This window comes from Schistocerca gregaria, chromosome 7, assembly GCF_023897955.1.
Source record: "Schistocerca gregaria isolate iqSchGreg1 chromosome 7, iqSchGreg1.2, whole genome shotgun sequence".
Lineage (NCBI taxonomy): Eukaryota > Metazoa > Arthropoda > Insecta > Orthoptera > Acrididae > Schistocerca > Schistocerca gregaria.
This window is the reverse complement of record NC_064926.1, coordinates 107,270,096-107,293,402: the sequence shown is the minus strand read 5'-3', so window position 1 is coordinate 107,293,402 and position 23,307 is coordinate 107,270,096. Positions and strand designations below refer to the sequence as shown.

General features: G+C 41.4%; 1 protein-coding gene across 1 annotated transcript in view; it reads left to right on the top strand.

Annotated features, from left to right (window-relative positions):
- Positions 1-23,307, top strand: part of LOC126281510 (myrosinase 1-like) — a 180,605-nt gene that overhangs the window by 140,149 nt on the left and 17,149 nt on the right. Inside the window, exons 10-12 of the mRNA XM_049980533.1 lie at positions 1,022-1,159; positions 3,141-3,247; positions 4,198-4,349. Of these exons, the coding sequence (XP_049836490.1) occupies positions 1,022-1,159; positions 3,141-3,247; positions 4,198-4,349 (397 nt within the window). The remainder of the gene's footprint in view (positions 1-1,021; positions 1,160-3,140; positions 3,248-4,197; positions 4,350-23,307) is intronic.

The window sequence follows — 23,307 nt, the reverse complement described above, 5'->3', positions numbered from 1 at the left end:
CAGAAAAAAATCAACTGAATATTTTTGTAGGAAATATAATTTAGTTACATTTTGCACCGCGATAAGTTTTCACCTGAGGCTGTAATTTTCGAGTTATTCAAGAAAAATATGCAAAAGTGACTTTCAAATGCACCCACACTCAGGCCCCAACAGTCAGGATTTCCAGTATGTTGTTAATGGCGCTCCCTCCAAAAACTATTCGAAAGAAATATATTGGCTAGAAAGTTCCGCACGCTCCACACACTGCCAAATGTTTCCAGTACAAAGGGCAGCAGCATCTCCAACCGAATGTCAGGGAGGGGAGAGCGAGAAAGAGAGGGAGGGTGAAGGATCGCTACATGAACCGAGGCGTAGCCTTCAGTGGATGACGACAATGAGGCTGCATTTATTACTTTAGCGCAAACAAGCTGAGGGATATCAGCATAAAGTTGCATCACAGCACTGCCTGTTTTTATAATCATACGTGGATTGCATCCTCGGGCATTGAAATATGTCTTCACTATCAAGGATGCCTTCTGTCTGCTGTCAAGCTCACCTCTATCTTCCAAAAGCACAGTTACGCGTGCGCGATAGGCGTTGCTTGATCCTTCAGTTTCAATTTCCAACAGCCTCAGATTTGTGTCTAAAAATTGATTCTTGGAAATTTTGTATGGTCACACTAGGAACATTCATAATAGTAACATGTAGACATGGAGATCCTCCAACAACAGTCTACGAATTGGTATTGTTTCTTCACGAAGAGTACTTTAAAAACAGTATTCTCTCGTGGCTTCATGCGACTCTGCTTCATGTCGGGTAAATGTTCATTTGACTTAGTCCTATATTATTACAGAGTCATGGTGTCATCCCTAGGTTCCGGTAGGATTTTCTCTGATTCTCTAATTCTTTTGGAAAGCGTACCTCACTGCGGACACTCAGAATGAATGATTATTCGTGGACGTTACAACGGCAGCAGAAAACAGTGAGTGTAAGTTTATTATACGGATGATGCGAGACATTATACGAGTACTGTAATCCACAGGTTGTGCCAGTGGGGCTGAGGAAGACTCTGAACTGGCTGTCAGTGAACTATCCCGGGTACCCAATAATAGTCACAGAAAACGGCTGCAGCGACGACGGCTCTACGCTGGATGACAAACAGCGCGTAGCCTACATCAGGGTAAGTCAGTCCATCTGGCGCGCGGCGCGCCTAAGCTGTGCGAGCGAACGAAGGTATTAAAAAAGTCACAAAGTTGTGAGAATGTAATAACACATTAGAAGTTCTTTACTACTACCGCTAAAGGTGGAAACGAAGCTTACTAGTAGTGTCAGATTTTAATTACTTCTTACGCATAAATGCATACCGACTTTGTAAGATGTCTTTTGAATTTCCATTGCCTGCTTGTGTGTGTGTGTGTGTGTGTGTGTGTGTGTGTGTGTGTGTGTGTGTGTGTGTGTGTGTGTCTGTGTGTGTTTCGAATTGGTGTTCCACATTTCAGTTGGGCCCTCATGTGAAGCACTCTTGTCATATGCAGCAAGAAGAAAGACTGAGGATACTTACAAGACCACATGCCAAATTGATTTTTATTCTTTTTTATATATTTAGGGTACGTGAAGTTCAGAATTCAGGCTCGGTTCCCAGCCAGAGCAAAATTCTCAAGAAAAGCTCCTGTTCGATGAGTATTTCCGTGAAGCGTAAAATACACGAGGATGAAAAAAATTATTTCTAACGCTCTGTTTTTAATTTAAACAATCTTTTATAAAATAGTCCCAATTAAGGATTTATATTTGCAACGAAAACTAGATATTTGTATGCGATATGTAATTAGCAATATGAAGACGCGCATTTTTCATAAAAATGATACATGTTGTTGCTCACCATATATTAGATGAATTTTATGTTTAAATGACGTATGTAACCGAACTGAAAAGAAAAATAAACAAAAAAGAAACGAGTTTCCAACCAGCGATTACTGGTCTCGAACGTTACTGATTTTTTCCAGCTTAATGTATTTTAAGCTTCACGCAAATGTTAGTAAAACATGCATCGCTGTTTAAAAATTAGCGTTAGATTGGAACCGAACTCAGGACCCAAACGTAGCAAAAGATCATTCTACCACACAGTCACGCTCCTAGTCGAGAAAATCGACTAATTTAAAGGTATTTAAGATAGTCTAAAAAAACTCAAAGTCGATTTTCTTCAGAGATTTTGAGAGCTGCATCGACCAGATTTCAGGAATTGATATTTCAGTTGTGAATTTCACGTACCTTAAATATAAAAAATTAAAAAATCCGATTGCCTTGCGGCCTCCTTGTGAAATAAACCATATTTCCTCTCGGTCTCCGGCCGGGGTGGCCGAGCGATTGTAGGCGCTACAGTCTGGAACCGCGCGACCGTTACGGTCGCAGGTTCGAATCCTGCCTCAAGCATGGATGTGTGTGATGTTCGTAGGTTAGTTAGGTTTCATTAGTTCTAAGTTCTAGGGGACTGATGACCTCAGAAGTTAAGTCCCATAGTGCTCAGAACCATTTGAACCATTTTTTTTTTTAAATGCCTGTTCGTCCTCATTTCTAACAGAGCAGACTTTGAGGAAACGAGTAAAAGATAAGAGGCTTAATACAACGACAGTCCTTGTGTCAAAGCCTCATTAAGCTGTGTAGCAGTAGCCGATTGTAGTCGCTTTCCATTCCTCTTTTGCCACAGTACTCAGGTGTTTTTGCCAAAAGTTGCAGCGCCACCATTTATAAGCTTACTTCTCTGAACTCTTATTTCCAAGACCTTTCTAATTCCATGAAAATGTATATAGTCCCATGAAAAAGAAGAATTCAGACATGCTGCCATATTTCGGTTGCTACGGAAGTTAAGAGCATTACACAAAAGTACGTGACACATGCAACAAAAGTAGGTGTTGCCTGTGCTCCTGTCACATTTGCGCCGTGACCCAGAACATCCTGAACATAATTTTCAACATAAACAAATAAATACTGAAAATTTCAGCTGTACGACGATTATAACCGTTATAGTTTTGAGGAACCACTGTTTTCAGTTTAATTATTCAGTGTAGTTATTCATTTTGATTATATGTGTTGGGGTTGGAATGTGCAGCCCAGCCTTTTGTGAATTGAGAGGTACTAATTACGCCATTATTACTTCTTTTCAGTGTTACTTGTCTGAATTGCTGAAGGCCATTAATGAGGACGGAATTGACGTATTTGGCTACATAGTATGGTCCCTCATCGACAACTTCGAGTGGCAAGCAAGTTACACGTAAGTTGCAGTTTTCAACTAAACCCTTTTTTTTTACTAAAATTCGTCTTCTGCAACAAGAACGAAACGCTCGTAATGATTTTGTTGTTCTAAATTTAAAAAAGTAAAACTGGACACAAAATATAATAATGCAGTGATTGTGTTGTTTTAAAATTAACTCCACAGGTAAAATGTTATAAATTTCGGATTTTCATCTTCATGGACATGGTGCAGTATAAACGATGTACTAACCTATTTAATATAACAAACAGAATGCACAAAGTAAAATTGACCCGAAAAATACACAAAGGCAACCCAGATGTTGTTGATTAAGTTCGGTTGTCTGCCTTTAGGTGCATGAAATATTTTCCAGGCTACTTCTGTTTTGTCCACTCGATACATTTCATAAGCTGCTGTACAGTGTTTAGTGGAAGATACGTTCTGCCCCATTCTCTTAGCGCAGAAAAATTACTTTCTATGAGCCTAGGTCTGTGCCTCTTTCGTTCAACCACTACGTGAGATAGAAGCTAGAGGTAGTGGATGTGCTGCGCGCTCTTCCCCAAGTAGGTGTCATGTAGTGGTAGCTTTTGTTTGTTCTGCACCGTTAGTTGGTTTTTTCCTAAATATGACTCTGAAGCGTTTCGTCGCTTACTCCTCAAATATAAGAACAGTGAAATCTAAATCAATTAATACCACATGTCTCAGCTGACCAGTAGACTATAGTAAACGATAGTGGCGAGTGCAGACATATGACTAGATGGATATGGATCTAGCTCTTTTCAGTCAACATTCGCCTCAATGTTCATGCTAAACGCCTATAAAATACGGAAACTCTAGAGCAATATATTAAATGAGTACTTTCTGTAGTAATGGACAAGTGTTTATTAAAGATGGGGAAAGTTTTCTTCTCTCACAATAGACACTTACCACATTGTAAATGTATTCTGAACCATACTTTATTTCTGTTTCAGGAGCAGATTTGGACTGTACCACGTAGACTTCAACGACCCAGAATTGCCGAGGACTGCAAAGTCTTCTGTTACTTTTCTCAAAGGCGTCATTGCAGCCAATGCCTTGTCGAGCCAATATTTTGCTACTGATACAGACCAGAAAAACTCAACTTGTAAGTCAATAAAATTCTCTCTCTCTCTCTCTCTCTCTCTCTCTCTCTCTCTCTCTCTCTCTCTCTCTGACTCTTCACGGTAGATGATAACTTCCTTCCTTGCCAGTAAAAAATCGAGCGCCACTTCACAAACAGTACATAACATACACAAATCATATTTTTTGTCCACGAAGGACAGAGTTCTCTTTTATGTTCGGTGCATTACGTAGTCATTTTAGTCCAGTGGTGGCTCTAGGTCAATTCTAAACTTTCCAGGTTCTCATTTAATGAGCAAGTGCGATAGAACGTGAGCTAAACCGGGTGCAGTATTACATTCCATCTCTCCTCTTCTTCTTTTCTCTCCATGCCCGTTTTTCTGTTTTGCTTCGTATTCGAAATGAGTTCACTGAAAATGACGTAATGTTTCAGGCTGCTATCAACTTTAGTTCTTCTTCTGAAGTCTTCATTTGACTATCAAAGTCGTTGCTAATATGCATATCCCCTATGTTTTCAGACTAATTGCTATTCCATGACTAACTTTTGTTAGATTTGGGATTTGACCTGCGTTACTTAGTATCTGAAAGACAATGACTGAATGCTTTAGATAAATTGTTCTTGAAGGTTCTAACAACCCTACCACAACAAGGACAAAATTTAATAATGATTGTGGTGCTGCTCACGCTGCTAAATACTGCATTTTCGGGCAACAACAAGGTTATTATGTGGCAGGTGTCATTAGACCACAGTTAATAAAGTCATTTCATGTAATAATGAATAAAGTAGGCACCCATCTTTTTGTGTTTCCCACACTGGTTTCGTTGTAAAATCATGGCTCAATCGTCGAAAATCTAGGTGACAATGATTACAAGCTCGAATGCAAAGAGGCCTAGGTTTTATTATCCGATATTCAAAACTTTTATAGTTGTGTTTCACAAACCATTCTTGAAGTTTAAACCTTTGAAAGTTAGCACAATCGTGATATAAAAAAAAATAATCAGCACTCCGAATTTAAGTTACACTTCCTTTTTATTGCTTTTGCTGAAATATCACGTAACACACAAAACATTACTTCACAATACAGAACATACTTGAAAACATCTTCCTCACTGTTAAAGTTCACATTTTATAAACTGACTACAATATGCGTCTTTCCACCATGACGTCCAAGACTTGACGTTTTCAACTAACTAATCGCTTAAGCGCCCAAAAATCAAGAGTTACAAGTACGTCAAAGATCATAGTGACAAAAGAAAGAATATACATAAGAATAATATCATTGCAATTCAAACATATCGATTTATCAATATACCTCTACATAAATGAAATCAAATCTGAATGGTGTCTCAGAAATATGTTAACTACTTTACAGAAACACAGTAAAATATCGAGAGGTTCAGGTGAGGTACCATAATGGTTACGTAACTCAAGTACCATTACAAGGTACACCTCATATAATGAAAGAGCCGATTCCAAGGTTATCCACCTTGTTTGTTTACAAATCTGATTACCTATACAACTTCTCAATGTGTGATGCAAGTTGAGCTCACTACTCAACCATCCTGATCTAATATCACTACACATAGTATTAGGTACCCCACTTAAGGAGTATACTGGTCGTTTTGGAACGTTGCAGATGGTGTGCAGCTGGTACAAGTTGCTCTTGTAACCCTCCAACACTGATGTAAGTCGTGGAGTGAAGTAGTGTGTATATGCTAGTTGGTTGTATGGAATCAGCCCACAACTATGGGTCGATATAAGGACATGATAGAGTCACAGCAAGGAGATGTCTTCATTGATCAGACCTGCCCAGATAGCCGTGCATATTGATGTGCTGCTCCTGGGACATGGAGGTTCGCTAGTCCCAGACCTAACCTCCCCAATAGATTCACAACAAGGGTCGGTATTCAAGCGACTCAGGGTGTGTTTGTTGGCAGTTTCCCACATCCCAAGAGGTGAATACTGGGCTGGTACAAAAGTCCCGCCTCAGTTACTCGATTTGCAAACGTTTAGAGAATTGCGCTCACTCTGGAGTGTAGAACTTCTCTCCCATGGTGTGGGGGGCTGAAAAGAGAAATGGAAAGAGCTAACTTCCCAGTTGAAAATAATTAATTTAGTAGAAAAACCTGGACACTCCTAAGCAATTCAGGACATCAGTCTACAACAGCAATGCGGAACCAAGGATAACACACTCAGATGTAGCATTGCACATTAACACATGTGCTGGAAAAAATTTCTTGGATAGCAATACCGACATATAAACAAACCAAGAGCTAAACCAAATCGGTAATGACCTACAGGATGTAACGTCCCCTCTTTCTGTTTATTTAGGTTTGATTTGTTTGATTGTTATTCTTTATTTCTATTATTCGGAATCTTTTTTTTTATTAAATTGAGCCTGAAACTTACGTAATAAATACTTCGCGTGAAGTACGATTTGCAGCATAAACAAAAATTAATTTCGGAAATGTAATCCACTGAATATTAAAAGTAAAGCTTTTGAACAACGCGCGTGACTGACTAGATACATTCAGAGGGTACGTACATTCGCGTGCGAGTGGTTGCGGTCTGATGAGAAATTTTCATTGTGAAATAATTTCGTCGTAACACACTCGGAGATTGCGAACGTACATTCAGAGTAGAGGCACGTACGTTCTATCATTCCCCGTGGCCTGGGTAAAAGAATGGCAATTATTTAAATCTAAGAGTATTTCTTTTGCATCGGACTAGTATTTTTATAAGAAAAAGAAGATTGCAGGTTCTGAATGTCTCGGCAAAACGAATCGGAAGTAATTTTAGCGGCCACGAAAGGAAAGTAGAGAGCACAATCACGTACCTCTATTGTTGAGCAGCGCCGTTTTGAAGATCTTCGGTTCCATCTAAAACTCGCCTTCTCTGCTTAACATAAATACTCCATAGGCATGGGAATAAGGCTTGTTGTGCGATGAAAATAATATAAAACACATCTTGCGTCTTTTAACTCATTCATTTACCACACACACACACACACACACACACACACACACACTAGTAATTAGACAGCCCACCAGCCCATCAGAACAAAAAGTAGTCGTTCATACAAGAAATAAAAAAACGAAGGGCGAAATTGTTCCTATGTCTCTCAAAGATAAAACGTTTACCAGATATTTCTCTGGTGTGTCACTGGAACAATTTTTCAGCACCTCTGCGATTAAATCACAATATTTTCAATTCCTTTACAAGGACAATATAGTCTTCTGAGATCCCTTCTGTGAACAGGAGAGAAACGAGGTCAGGTAAACTCTAGAAACTGGAAAAGAAGCAGAAATGACTGGAATATTCCCAGTACTTGTAAAATACCTAGGGAGGCAGGGAAGGACTTGGCTGAAACAATTTTATGCAGATCACTGGCAAATTTCCTGCTCAATTTAACATTGCTCTCCCATTGGCAATCCTCAAACCAGGGAAGCCCATGGAAGATACTTCTAACTATCGCCCAATCGTATAGCTCAGTGTCAGCTTCAAAATACTTGAATGCTGATACGTCTCGGTATGGGAAAACTTAACCATAACGTAAGGTAAGCAGAGCTCATAGGCTGCAGGGCGTGAAAGCGTATACCCCAATGAGGTGACAGTTTCAAACACAATTTTATTAAACATTAAAAAAAACACTTGTTCACTGGTATATAAGCACAAAACACAATAAAAGTTTTTAAACTCCAGGTCTGAAGGGCCGCTGAACATTCACAACTGTAATGTCAGAATGACAGCCTTAAGATTCAACGTAAGGAGATAATCACGGTCTTAAGGACCTAACACCTTTGATTAATTATTGACCAATACAATAAGTTACTGAAAGGAATGACTTTAATTATTTGGCCAGAAGGGCCAATCAAATATAACCACAAATGCTGTTTTGATAATGCTACAAAAATGCAAAACCAACGGTTAATTGATTTCGTCCAAAGGAGCAGTAAAGACCAAAAGACAAATTCATATACCAAAAGTTTTTTTTTTTAATGAAACAAGCTAACAAGATAAAGTTAATAACCAAAAAGGGCTAGTGACGTCGCCACTCGTCCTGAAGGATCTAGTAATAAATATCTGAGAATGGTTGAAGTTAGTGAGTTAGCACGTAAAACCAGCCCGTGCTCCTCACCACAAGGAAAAATTTAAAAATCAACTTTGCTAGGATAGTCTGCTTTAGCAATATGGCACAGACCAGCATTACAACTAGAAACTTCACCAACGTCGCGAATCGTCCACATAGGGCATGACAGGAAGTCTCTATAACACATAAAATAAAAATTACTAAACATTGAAACACATGGTCCAAAATATAACGCATTTCTAGGCAGAAACTAGTACGAGAAATGAGTCGCATGTCAACACAAGCACCGAAGTCAACATTACCTTCCTTCAATTGGGCCAACTGGCGGTGAATCGAGGAAGTATAGTGCATACTGACGAAACTAAAATGAGCTCAAACATGTAAATTAAGCGTTTGCGGACACATGTCCACGTAACATCTTTTCTTTAATTGTGTGTGAGGAATGTTTCCTGAAAGTTTGGCCGTACCTTTTTGTAACACCCTGTATAAAGCACGAAATGTGTTCGTCAAACGAACCGGGGAGGCCCTACGATCGACCCCTCGTAAAGTTTTTCCACTGCCTGCCACTTTGGAATGATCTCCCACGGGTGAGGGGTATACGTCAGTGTGGGCAGTGCCCGGGGCGGCCACAGCAGTGGACCGAACGGGGGACCCGTGGGACGCGCTCGACGTCTCTCGCATCCCGGCGTCTCGCGCCCATAGTGGTGCCCCTTGGCAGCAGCCTCAAGCTGTGTGACACAAGCCAACGCAGCCTGGAGCTGTGAATGAAGGGTAGCCAGCTCAGCTCGCACATCTGCACAGCAATCACAGTTCCTATCAATTACTGCAGTCGCTCCCGTTTGAAGCTCGTAAAAATATACAACAAACTAGCGGTGTACTCGCCTTCTTAGCAGCAGGAACACGAGGTGCTCTGTCACTCTGTGGCACATATTTAGTACACATACTTAGTACTACTACTGCATTGCAGAATACGTTTCGCTCTTATCATTACCGCATACAGCAGGACCATGATAATCTGGCACGCTCGGGGATCTGTCAATGCCAGATTATTAAATACGCCGGATTACCAAGGTAATTTTTAAAAACATGGTTTCAAAGAAGTTTTAATACACGGAAAAAGTAATTGTTACGTATTAAACACAGCAGGAGAGATAACAGTAGGAAGAAATTGAAATTACGTATTGAATTGAATGTTTATGCATGTCACGACGAATTTTGAAATTATGAAGCCGCCCTCTCCAAAAATGAGCTTCTGGACACATCGAATTCCATGTGAAAAAAATAGCCTTTTCAATTAACATATGCCCTCTTACCGACTTATCTTCTGCTCTCTTTGCACGAAACAGTTTATAACTAAAGCAGACGACAAATTTTTCTAGCTCTTGTTTTCGTTTTTACAAATTTTGTTCTAGTTGAGTATTTAATATTAAATTCAATCGTAACATTGTTTTGGTTCTCACCTTTTTCAAATCTTTCTCTGATGTCCAGTTTTTGGTGGATTGTCAACGTCACATGTCGCGTTTTGCCGTTTTAGCCCCACTTTTGCTCTGCTTGGGACACAGTTACTTTAGCTACGAACTTTGTACTGTGGTGTGGGCTGTTTGACAGTCATACAAGTAGCTGAATATTGATACAATACAATAACTTTATTTAATAGCTATGAAATAAAACAGCACGGCAGTGATGCAAATGTAAGCATTGTAAATTTAGGTGTAGCGAACGTAGAATTGTTGATATCAGAACATAACTAACAATGCAACTGAAAATCGCTCAGCGAGACATATAAATCGTTATTAACGATGTCCTGAGCCGAAATATTAAGGATCGCAGACGCTGGCGGGCACCCGTGCCCCGGTCCTCCTGGCTCCTCCAGCCTGCGGCTGCGCGTGTGCGTTGAGGCTATGTGCACAGAAGCTCTTAGCTGTTCTATGTTCTCTAGCTGTAAACCTCTAAATTCTTCGCATCGTCAATTCCAAGTCTTCCATCGCTACCTCCAGTACTACAGCAACGCGGCGTATACGATATTGTTCAGAAGTGGCCAAGCTGTCTCAGGGGAATCATCTCTTTGATGTTAGGTCTTCCGTGCTGCTGATTCATTAATTACAGGGCGGTACCAATCGTAATGACGCCCACTGGCCTTCGTAAATGTAACGGCCAGTACTAAAAATAATACCACTCAACAAATTGTAAAATACAAGATCATTATTGCACTTGGGTCAGAATAAAATTTCAACCACAGATAGTATTTTAGGTTCAGTTATTAAGCCACAGAGAGTTAACACTCTTTTCTAGTGGTAGTTACACTTGACAATCTAACAGCAGATCACTGTATCGGGATTTCGGGCACGCCTGAGCCTACTAAAATTGCGAAACACCATGGCACACTACCTTAGAGCAAAACACACCCGACGACACGGGCAGAAATTGAGTGAGACACATCAAGTCAAGAAATTCTCACCGTTAGTCCAGAAGGCAGACAAGCATTCGGCGACAGGTTGCAACCATCACCAAATCGAGTTATGTCAATCGCCCCAGTTCCGCCACAGCAACGCGGACACGCCGTGTCAACAGTTGCCACACCGAGCTCCCTTATCACACAGCCCGTCCTGAACGACTGCCGCCGTCCCGAGTACACACGCTCGTAGCAATCGCGTGCGTTCTCAGGAAGTCATACAGCCTTTCCCGCAACATTGCGCTGCCACACAATCGGAAACTAAACTCCCGGTCTCACTCCGTCAGCAGCACTCGATACTCTCGTCGTCATCAGGTCTCTGTCTAGACCGCAGCGCCCTCCAAAATTTAAAAGCAAACGGACCAATCGTGGCAGAGCAAAGCCAAGGCTCTGGAAGACTACACACCACACGTAGGCAAAGATGAAGATGATACGGTTCAAATGCCTCATTCTGAAAAGGATCAGATAATAGAAAAAGTACCTCCTACATTTCAGGCTAGCTTCAGGTGTGAGTGAATCTGCTGTAAGTGGTGCTGCTGTGAGTTGGCGTTTGCTGTAACACCCGCATAGAGGATGGCTTTGAAGACAGCACTGAACATAGAACATGCGGATCATACCCCATTAAAATGGACTTCCACAAGGATCTCCACTGGCCTCAGTAGTACACCAGTGAGGTGACAAACACAAATGGCAGAACGTTTTGCTGCGTGGACGACCTAGCAATACTCATTAAAATCAAAACTCTAGAAGAAGGAGAATATATTTATTTTGTATGACGTCGTAAACAGAAAATTTACTTCACCTGCATTTCTCAAAGTGTACGAAGCCTTAGTACAAATAATGCAGCAAGAAATAAAGCCCAGCCATCAGTGTCAACAAGGATGAGTCTCTCTGAACTAAAAGGCAGACGATGGAGTCGGAGCCGTTACTAGGCGGCGTCTGCGTAGTGTCACATGGGAATGAGGTTCCAAGTGTGGGTTGGCTGTGTAGCTGCAGCCGGCTGTCGTATATCACGGTGGGAAGCTTGTGGTACAGAGCTCAGTGGGCGTGCTCCACTGGGTCCAACGGATCCTCACAGCTGTCGGCATCTGACAGACACTTGCATTTCAGCTGCCAAGTTTGTCGCCCATGCGCTACTACTGATACATGATATCACATTATTCTTTGCAATTGTTTAGAGTCAATATTATAAAAGGTGGAGATTCCTCAAACCAACTAAGACAGAAGCATGTGTGTTCCAATTAAATAAGTGAATAGCTAACCAACAGATTATCATAAGGTTTTGCCATAACAGTGTGACACACATTCCCCCCCCCCCTCCCTCCCCATAAGCACCCTGGCATTACACTAGGCGGCTATCCATTAGTTACGAGAAGCAGCTGAAAAATACGAGCCAGAAAGTCAAGACTAGCAGAGGGGGGGGGGGGGGGGGGGTGGTTGATGCGTCATCCATGCTGAGCCCTGGAAAGGACGCAATTGATTGGAAAGGGATTATGGCACTACTGCATCTAAAGGGACACTTTACTCAAGGTAACGAATATGCACTGTGGGTTCTGGATTTAAAGGGCCACTTATAAGACTTCTGGGAAAACAGCCTCCCCCACATCTGAGGCAGTTGTGAAATGTAATGTGGCTCTCCACCATCCACCCAGCCCCATTTTCTCTCTAGAGCAATTCATCATTTGTGTTCTGTATCCCGCAGTGTAAGGATCTCCTTTGTAAATCATAACAGACATATAACAAAATTCTGCTTCAATAAGAAGAATTTTTTTGCAGTTTAATAGAAAACTCAGACACAAGTAGAGACATAACAGATTGAGACTAGTTACATTACAGCATCGGTAAATTACTACATTTCCCATTCGTTATTTACATACCTGTTCTTTATCCAGTTGAGTATTTTTATATATACATACAATAAATGGGAAATGAGAGTAAGTGGTATTACTAACAGTAGGTGAAGAATAAACCACAGTCACACAGATGTGAACATAGTGCACAATATATACACATAAATGTGAGAACAGGATGGTGCCAATCACATCCTCACAGATAAACTGTTTGTTGTCATAGAGTGACAGACTAGCTTTCACCTGTGATACAGTATATACTACATGGTCTCTCAATCGAAACGCTACTTGGCATACCTAGTCTTGATGACATTCACCTCATCTTTCATCAGGTCAATAACCTTATTCTTTTGAGGTGTAACTTTATACACTTTAACATCTGCATGTCTAGACATGTGTAACATCATGTGGTTTATCATCTGCATGTCTAGACATGTCAAATGAGTTATTACTCCATATGGAATACGGCCTTTCAATCATTCAGTGAAAGTGTCTCCATCCATATAAAGTAATATTCAATCAGTAAAGTTTCCCAAATTCATAGTGGAGGTGGTAGATTAATTTGGAAAGGTCCACTACACACATACCGATACAGACAGGCCTTGTGAATCGTATCACGATCTTAGCCATCTCAGGAGCGACTCGTCCTTGATGGTAGATAGTGGCCAACTTAAAATTAGGCCTGGCGGTATAACCTAGAGCGCCATAACGCCCACCCGAATAGTAAACTAAATGATTTTTCACGATGATTTCTCAAATCTTGTATAGTTTTCCCAGAAAACTGAAATGCTCATTCACTAGAAAAATTCTTTTCAAAATCACATGCCGCAAGACGTCTCTTTTCAGAAGTGACATCTTCATACTCATTTCACCAGCGTGACTGTTTGAAGTAGATGGCGCTGCTGCAGGTTTCTGTAACTTATAATTTTTTATTTTTATCCTCCTGTGTCGTCATGAGTTTGGAGATAGGCGCAGTGCATGAGACTAATAACTCCAGATACAGGGGCAAGTCAATATGCACATCATGCAAGCAAGGTAGGATATATCATGTCTGCCTTCACAAATATTCATTACCAAAATACGCAGCCACATCTTTGAATTTACCAGTATGGCGATTTCCTTATCGGACAGCCATCAGAAACTTCCAATCGGCAGAGATTACTGCGTGAGATACCTATATAGGTTGTTTTACATCCAATTACAGGATGTAACTAACTCGTCAGAGGGTTTGTACACATCCTCGCTTATTCATGAATTATTCGCTTTGACATACTTGTGCAGATACTGGCAAAGTTCCCTGTGAATCCCATGTTCGAAAATGCACACCATCTAAACATAGTGCAATACTGAACTCATGTTCTTTTTAGTGCTGAATCTCATGGAAGTGCAATAAAATGCAGGATCCGGAGTATGTGTGTCTATGCATACACTCTGAAATTCCTTGAAAATGTGCGCTGTTTCTATGCATAGTCGAGTGTATTCCCCTAAAGCAGGTACGTCGAACTCCTGTCAAACATTAACCACATGCCTATACTTCTCACCCATTATGCCAGTCTCTGTAAATTTACTGGAGAATGTGGCTATCCCTGGAAATGTGGTTTTTTGGAGCCTCTCCTTCAAATCCAGGTGAAAATAAGGAAAGAACACGTATGTTGTCACAGACTGAAACTTTGCAGCATCAGGATTCCTTGCTCTAGGGATATGCATGTCCTCCTGACGTACTGTCCCAGCAAGTTTTTGAAGAGGTGGAAGCAAGAAAGTTAGTGAAGCCAGGGAGTGGAGAGTGATTATGAATGTGAGACATTTGGGGACAGAACTGTATTTTTTTGACGTTATCAGGCAGAACACTAACCCCATCAACTAACCTTATCAGCTCTCAAACCGATGTCACCCAAGTGCTCGACAAGGAAGTGAGCATAATACCTGCCCAAATTATGAAAGAAATTGGATATGTGCAATGACAGCTGGTATTTTAAGTTTCATGCATTATGTTCTGCACCATAGAACTTCACCATCAGATTGCAGTGATCATTACGTAGAGTTTCTGCTTTTCTGTCCACCGGTATCCCGCAAATATGACAATCAACTTCCTGCTAGTATAAGGCATCATTCTCCCATGATGCGGTCATATTGTTGTGGTAAATCACGTCAACATGCCATGAAAAACTTCCGAGATCAGTCAGCAATCATCTAGGAGAATTTGAATTGGTTAAGACTCGAGTCATATGTGCATACAACTTGATACACAGCTGCTTATGGTATGTGTCGTTCTGTGAGCCATGAGACACACTGGAGTCACCTCCACAGTGTACCACAGCAACGTATCACAAAGGAACAGTGCCCTAATGGTGGGCCCTCTTAAACATTGAGAAGTCTTTTATCGCAGTAGGAATTTCCACACAGACTGGTTCGTGGCTAGATCGATCAGTCAGATGCTTTTATAAATATTCAGATCTTAGTAAATGAGTCGAGCTGTCTATAACAAAAGTGTTTTGCACTGATATGTTTTGACAGTTTGGTGGAAAGTAGGTGGGACATGTATTTGAACCAGAGTAGTGTTGTGCCTCACCCTCAGAGAATAGCAAGAAATGTAGCTTTTTTGGGCACTGATCGGCTACATTTGAAAAATAGAAAAATATATTCAACGCCTTTGTTTTGAATAGTGTGCTTTTCATACTCATCATCATCATCTCTTTCTTTTTCTGCCTTGCATTTATCTACATCCCCGCCATAAACATAAATTGAATAGTCTGGGTTCAGCCTCTCAAACTTTGGCACGTTCTGTAGTTTAAAGGGGAATAAGATGTTGAAGTTATAATCCTCGCAGATACTAGACGTCTGGTGTGTAGTTGTTAGAACAGCATTGTTCTCGTAAATTCTGTTGCAAGGCAGATGCGACAGGCAAAGAAAATTCATTATCCTATTGAAGATTCTGGACATAATACAGGTGCGTTTAGGGCAATATCTTTTGGAGGAGGGATAAAACTGAATCCTCTAGTTAATGAATCGTGGACATGTGGTAGACATCAAGGAAGAGTAAACATTTGAGTGCCTTACTGGCCTTATCGGAAAAATAGCCCAGCATGACATTCAAGGTGGAACTTATGAATAACTCTGTGATTGAGCCACCGTGTCAACCCGAAATATCGCATTAGTTTTCCCCTAACTGTAGACAATGGGTTTTTGCTCATATCGTTTACTACCTTCTGTGTGGGAAAGGGGGGGGGGGAGACGGTGCTTGAGTTTGCAACATAGGACCCCACTGCACTTAACGGCGGAGTGCTGCTGTTCATTGATGTTTCTTGGGAACGCATTAAGAAAAGTCATACGGTCTTGGTAGCCTGCATTACAGTGATCTTGCAAGATGAGGTTCCCGACGCAATGGGAATTGATGTGTAAGGTTAAAATGTCATCCATATCAGCTTCTCCAAGCATCATGCCGTAATCATTAAAGAAAAAAATATCTACCTCTCCCAAAATCATCGGTAGAGGATACTGGGAATTAATTTTTAGCATGCTCCAAATTAGTACAGGATACTCATCACCAGTCATGGATCAACTGGAGACGTTCCTTTTGTGACACGGTTCCTTGGTGTGAAACTTGGTATGTAGAAATTATGCAAACGTGAGGCCAAATGACGAAAGGACAGAGAACATTGAATATTAGTACCTTCTAAATAGTGAACTGCAAACAAAAGTAGACAACAGGTAGATCGAACACGCAGTTTAAAAAATACAGCTGCAGGAAAGTGAACTAGAAGATAAAATCGTCACATGCAGGGTTTGTGACCACAATCCAAATGAGAAGTAGACCATTTAACACATTACAAGATATATAAAGAAAACATATGAACAGAAGTATACAGGGTGATCCAGAAATGTTACAGCAAATTCAGAGGGCGACTCGAGGAACAATTCGAGGATAGGGACCAATGTCCAGAAACGTTATCTATCGACGCTATAGAGCCTCCCACTAGGCCGCCCTTCGGCAGCAAACGTGACTTTGTGCACTGACGGACCATAGGCGGGACGTCTCGCAATGTTGTTTGTTACTCAGTGATCGTGAGTTTTGGCAGAGTTACCATTGGAGAACTTATAGCTAGCTGCTTTTTACAGGGTGTTTCAAAAATGACCGGTATATTTGAAACGGCAATAAAAACTAAACGAGCAGCGATAGAAATACACCGTTTGTTGCAATATGCTTGGGACAAAAGTACATTTTCAAGCGGACAAACTTTCGAAATTACAGTAGTTACAATTTTCAACAACAGATGGCGCTGCAAGTGATGTGAAAGATATAGAAGACAACGCAGTCTGTGGGTGCGCCATTCTGTACGTCGTCTTTCTACTGTAAGCGTGTGCTGTTCACTACGTGCAAGTGTGCTGTGGACAACATGGTTTATTCCTTAGAACAGAGGATTTTTCTGGTGTTGGAATTCCACCGCCTAGAACACAGTGTTGTTGCAACAAGTCGAAGTTTTCAACGGAGGTTTAATGTAACCAAAGGACCGAAAAGCGATACAATAAAGGACCTGTTTGAAAAATTTCAACGGGCTGGGAACGTGAAGGATGGACGTGCTGGAAAGGTAGGGCGACCGCGTACGGTAACCACAGAGGGCAACGCGCAGCTAGTGCAGCAGGTGATCCAACAGCTGCCTCGGGTTTCCGTTCGCCGTGTTGCAGCTGCGGTCCAAATGACGCCAACGTCCACGTATCGTTTCATGTGCCAGAGTTTACACCTCTATCCATACAAAATTCAAACGCGGCAACCCCTCAGCGCCGCTACCATTGCTGCACGAGAGACATTCGCTAACAATATAGTGCACAGGATTGATGACGGCGATATGCATGTGGGCAGCATTTGGTTTACTGACGAAGCTTATTTTTACCTGGATGTCTTCGTCAATAAACAGAACAGGCGCATATGGGGAACCGAAAAGCCCCATGTTGCAGTCCCATCGTCCCTGCATCCTCAAAAAGTACTGGTCTGGGCCGCCATTTCTTCCAAAGGAATCATTGGCCCATTTTTCAGATCCGAAACGATTACTGCATCACGCTATCTGGACATTCTTCGTGAATTTGTGGCGGTACAAAGTGCCTTAGACGACACTGCGAACACCTCGTGGTTTATGCAAGATGGTGCCCGACCACATCGCACGGCCGACGTCTTTAATTTCCTGAATGAATATTTCGATGATCGTGTGATTGCTTTGGGCTATTCGAAACATACAGGAAGCGGCGTGGATTGGCCTCCCTATTCGCCAGACATGAACCCCTGTGACTTCTTTCTGTGGGGACACTTGAAAGACCAGGTGTATCGCCAGAATCCAGAAACAATTGAACACCTGAAGCAGTACATCTCATCTGCATGTGAAGCCATTCCGCCAGGCACGTTGTCAAAGGTTTCGGGTAATTTCATTCAGAGACTACGCCATATTATTGCTACGTATGGTGGATATGTGGAAAATATCGTGCTATAGAGTTTCCCAGACCGCAGCGCCATCTGTTGTTGACAATTGTAACTACTGTAATTTCGAAAGTTTGTCTGCCTGAAAATGTACTGTTGTCCCAAGCATATTTCAACAAACGGTGGATTTCTATCGCTGCTCGTTTAGTTTGTATTGCCGTTTCAAATATACCGGTCATTTTTGAAACACCCTGTAGAAAGGTCATGCATCATATGACTGTGACACACGAGTGTGCCTTTGTGGGTGATAATTTCGGACACAGTTTTTTTTTCTCCTGGAACCCTCTAAAATCTCCACTGTTTTTCGGTACAATATATATATATATATATATATATATATATATATATATATATATATATATATATATATATATATATATATATATATATATATATATATATATATCCCTTTTAATCGTACAATTTCGTATCAGTTACCTTTTGTCATAAATCTAAATATTCAGATTACAATTCTTCAAACAATGGTCAGGCTAATCGGCACGAAGACAATCTCGGAAGCTTTTTTCTAACAACCACCAGAGACACTACCACAAAGAATAAATATGCGCTCATGGCATAGATATTGTATGAAACTACTTTTCGCATGGATTCTGCGAGTATGAAGATAGAAAATTAGTAAACGTCATTCAAGGGTAGAATTGCATCAGAATAATTTATCGAATATAAAGAGATATTACAAGTTCTTTCTCAGACACAAACACACGGAGGACTATACTGCGGAAAGATGAACCCGCTATCGGGCAACACGTGAAGAATGAAGGGACGCAAGTGGTTCGCAGCTGTCAGCCTGTCTTCGGTTAATACTACAGGTCCCTTGCAAGCGCAGCAGAATGCCTCCCATAGCATAATACCGCTGCTACCAGCCTGAGTCCGTGGCGCGATGCACGTTTCGAGTTGCCATTCACCTCGATGGCAGCGTTTGTGGAGGCGACCAGACGACCATCGACCCACTGTAGCAAAAATATGATTCCCCTTAAGAGCCGACACGTTTCCATCGATCGACGGTCGTTTCCCGATGGGCCGTGCCCTCTGCAATCGTAATTAACGATGTCATTGGGTCAACATGTGAAGGCGTAGTCATGATCTGCTCCTGAGCTTCGTGTTCAACAATGTACGATGAACTGTGAGCTCCAAAACACTTGTGCGTGCTGCAGCATCGTGCTCATTCGGCAGAGATACCACAGGTCACCATCTGCCTTACTTTACAGACCATTAAGGCCTCCGAAGCCCAGGTTCTGTGAAGAGTCGTGGACGTCCAACCATTTAGCGACTACGCGTAGTTTTACTGTCCCACCCCTCTCCGCGTGTACTCAGGAGAGCAGCGCGTGAACATCCTACCACCTTCGCTATTTTCGGGACTCCCGCTTACAGGCTCTGCGTAACAATAATCTTCTCTTTTCCAAAGACGAAGGATTTGCCCTTTTGTAGCCCACATCTTTGCTACAGTGATCAGCTGTCAGTGTCTGCTCCGTTTACATACTTTTCTGCCCCATCACGTACCCGAAGCGCCACCTGGCGGCATGCAACGTGACGTACACAGTGGTCGTAAGTTCTGACTCATCAGTGCATATTCGCAATTTGTAGATGCAGGCAGCTGAGACAGATGCTGCTTATCGCGCCTGTAAAGTGGCGGAAACTGCTGAGCTGTTTTACTCTACGAGCAGAATCATTTTATTTGGTCACTCGATAGAGCGGTCCTAAATTAGACTGTTTCGATAGCCCTTTAATCAATATTTATTAACAGTGACATCAAAACACGACACACAGATAGTAATTAAGTAGAGCAAAGTGCAGGCTTAGACATTACCACATCACACCACCCATCCAGCACTACAAGTTGAGTACCAAGTGAGACTGAATGCATAACGTAGTTTTCCTCCATCCCATCAAGAGTATAACAACTACCTGATACAAAGTATCCAAACTTCTACTCCAGGCATGAAGACTGCTTTGTCTTCTAGTCGAAAGACAGAGCACAGTTAAAAAAGAAAACACTATTGCCAGTACGAAAAAATGACAGTTAATGTAGAAAAGACTCATTACTTAGATATAGTAATGAAGACGGAACTTTTGCCACTACTGTCATTTAAAATCTGCTCGTGTTCCACTCGTTAATGGAGCTATGTGAGAAGGTATAATTGGAAAACACAGGGAGATACTGGAAAATTCGAGTTAGATTACATCACGGCACGGCAGAGATTCCGAAATCAGATATTTGATTGGAAGTGTTATTCAGGGACAGATATAGACTCAGATGACAATTTAATAATGATGAAGAAAGCGTTGAAGTTCAAGAGACATTCAGGAAGAATCAATGGGCCAACAAGTGGGCTACAGAATCACTAACGAGTGAAGATGTATGTTTGACGTTCTCTAAGGCTGTAGACACTGCGATAATGAGTAGCTCAGAAGGGAGTTAATTTGAAGAGCAGTGACAGCTCTAAAAATGGCAAGCATGGATAACTGAAACAAATACACAGGTAGAAGGAAGGTAACTGCTAAGGAACTATGAGTAACAGAAGAAATACTTTAGTTAATCGACAAAAGAAGGAAGTAAAAAAATGTTCAGGTAAATTCGGGAAAACAGAAATACAAGTCGCTTAGGGATTAAATAAACAGGAAGTACAGGGAAGCTACAGCAAAACGGCTGCACGAGAAATGTGAATACATCGAAAATGAAATGATTGTTGATAGGATTGTCTCAGCATATAGAAAAGTCAAAACAACTTTCGGTCAAATAAAAAACAAGGGGGTAACATTAAGACTGCAATCGGAATTCCATTGTTAAATGAAGAGGAGACAGCAGATAGATGGAAAGAGAACACTGAAGGCCTCTGTGTGGGGGAAAACCTGTCTGATGACGTGACAGAAGAAGAAACAGGAGTCATTAGGCAGGAGACAGGGTAGTAGAATTTAAAAAGAGATTTGAATAACCTTAGATCAAATAAGGCAGAAGGAAGAGATAATATTCAATCGTAATTTGTGAAATCATTGGGAGAAGTGGAAACACGACTATTCATGTTGGTGTTACCTTCAGACTTTCGGAAGAGAGACCTGGAAAAAGCGTTCCACAGCGTAGAATCATGCAAATTATTTAAAATTCTGAAATAAGAGTAAGCTATAGATAAAGACGGGTAATATACAATATGTACAAGAACCAAGACTGATAGACAAAAAACGAAGTGCTCGGATTAAAAAGGGGCGTAAGACAGGGATGTAGTCCTTCGTCCCTGCTGTTCAGTCCAAACATGCAAGAAGTAATGACGAAAATAAAAGAGTGGAATTGAAACTCAAGGTGACAGGATATCAGAGACAAGATACGCTGATGACATTGCTATCCTCAGTAAAAGCGAAGAATTATACGATGGAATGAACAGTCAGATGAATTGAGAATATGGGTTGAGAGTTGCTCGAAAATGTAAAAGTAGTGAGAAGTATCAGAAATGAGAACAGCGAGAAACTCACGAAGTTAAGGAATTCTGCTACATAGATATCCAAATAATCTATGATGGATCGAACAAGAACATAAAAAGCAAACTAGCAATGGGAAAAATGGTGTTCCTTTCCCAAGACAAGTCTACTAGTATGAAACATAGACGTTAATTTGAGGAACAAATCTCCGAGAATATAAGTTTTGAGCACAGCATCGTATGCTAGTAAAACACGGAGTGTGGGAAAATCGAAACAGAAGAGAAACGGAGCATTTGAGATGTGGAGCTACAGACTCATGTTAAAAAGTAAGATGGACTGATAGGCTAAGGAATGAGGATGAGGAGGTCCTCCACAGAATTGGCGAGGAAAGGAATGTATGGAAAACACTGACAAGAAGGAGGAACGGGAAGATAGGACATCTGTCAGTACATCAGGGAGTAACTTCCATGGTATCACAGGGAGCTGTAGTGGACAAAAACTGTAGGGGAAAACAGAGGTCGAAACTCGTCCAGCAAATAATTGAGGTAGTAAAATGGTTCAAATGGCTCTGAGCACTATGCGACTTAACATCTGTGGTCATCAGTCGCCTAGAACTTAGAACTAATTAAACCTAACCAACCTAAGGACATCACACACATTCATGCCCGAGGCAGGATTCGAACCTGCGAGCGTAGCAGTCGCACGGTTCCGGACTGAGCGCCTAGAAGCGCGAGACCACCGCGGCCGGCTGAGGTAGTAGATTGCCGGTGCTACTCTGAGACGAAAAATTTGGTACAGGTGAGGAATTCGTGGCGGGTCGCAACAAACCAGTCAGAAGTTTGAAAAAATGAAAGGGGGAAAAACAACTGTATGCTTATGTATGAGCGCTGATTCTTCTTATATAGTCCTCGCGGCCATTAAGCGAGGTATACGTTGGTAGCACTAAGATCGTTGTGCAGCCTGTTGCAAATGCCAATTCTCTCAACTGCCTCAATAGTGTTCCCGGAGAATAACGTCTTCTTCTTTCCCGGGATGCCCATTTCAGTTTATGGAACATTTCCGTAATATTCGCTTCTTGATCCAAACTACCGGCAGTAAATCCTCCGAATTGCTTCGTTGTCTTCCTTTAAACCAATCCAGTGGCGGTTCCAATTACACGAGCAGTACTCAAGGAGTATGTCTTCCAAACAGATGGGTTACACTTTCCTACTATTATCTCAATAAACCGAAGTCGACCTTAAGTACTCGTTCCAAAGTACTATAAGAAGTCGTATAGAAGTCTATCACTGGTACAGAAGCTTTGAGATTATGTATGAGGTGTTCCGCCTAAGAGTCGTCACCCTATTTTCTCCGTTGTTTTAGAGGTATTTGAAATATAGATTTTTGAATGTGTAGCTGGAATCAGCCCAAACAATTGAAAAAAGCCCTGCTCATCACATCTTTCATTGTCAACGGAAAGCTTTGTTCTGGTTCCCGTTACAAACAAAATCATTTTTAAAGCGGGATTTTACGTGCACTTTGGACAGAGCGCCCCAAAATTAGCGTAGTGCGACATAGTGTTCACAGGGACAGTAGAATGGGTAGAATAACTAGTAATACAGCAGCGACTCCACCGCTGATTTTTTTTTATCACAGCTATATATTTTCTGTCAGTGGTATGATTTGTGTAAAATACAACATTTTGGAGTCAA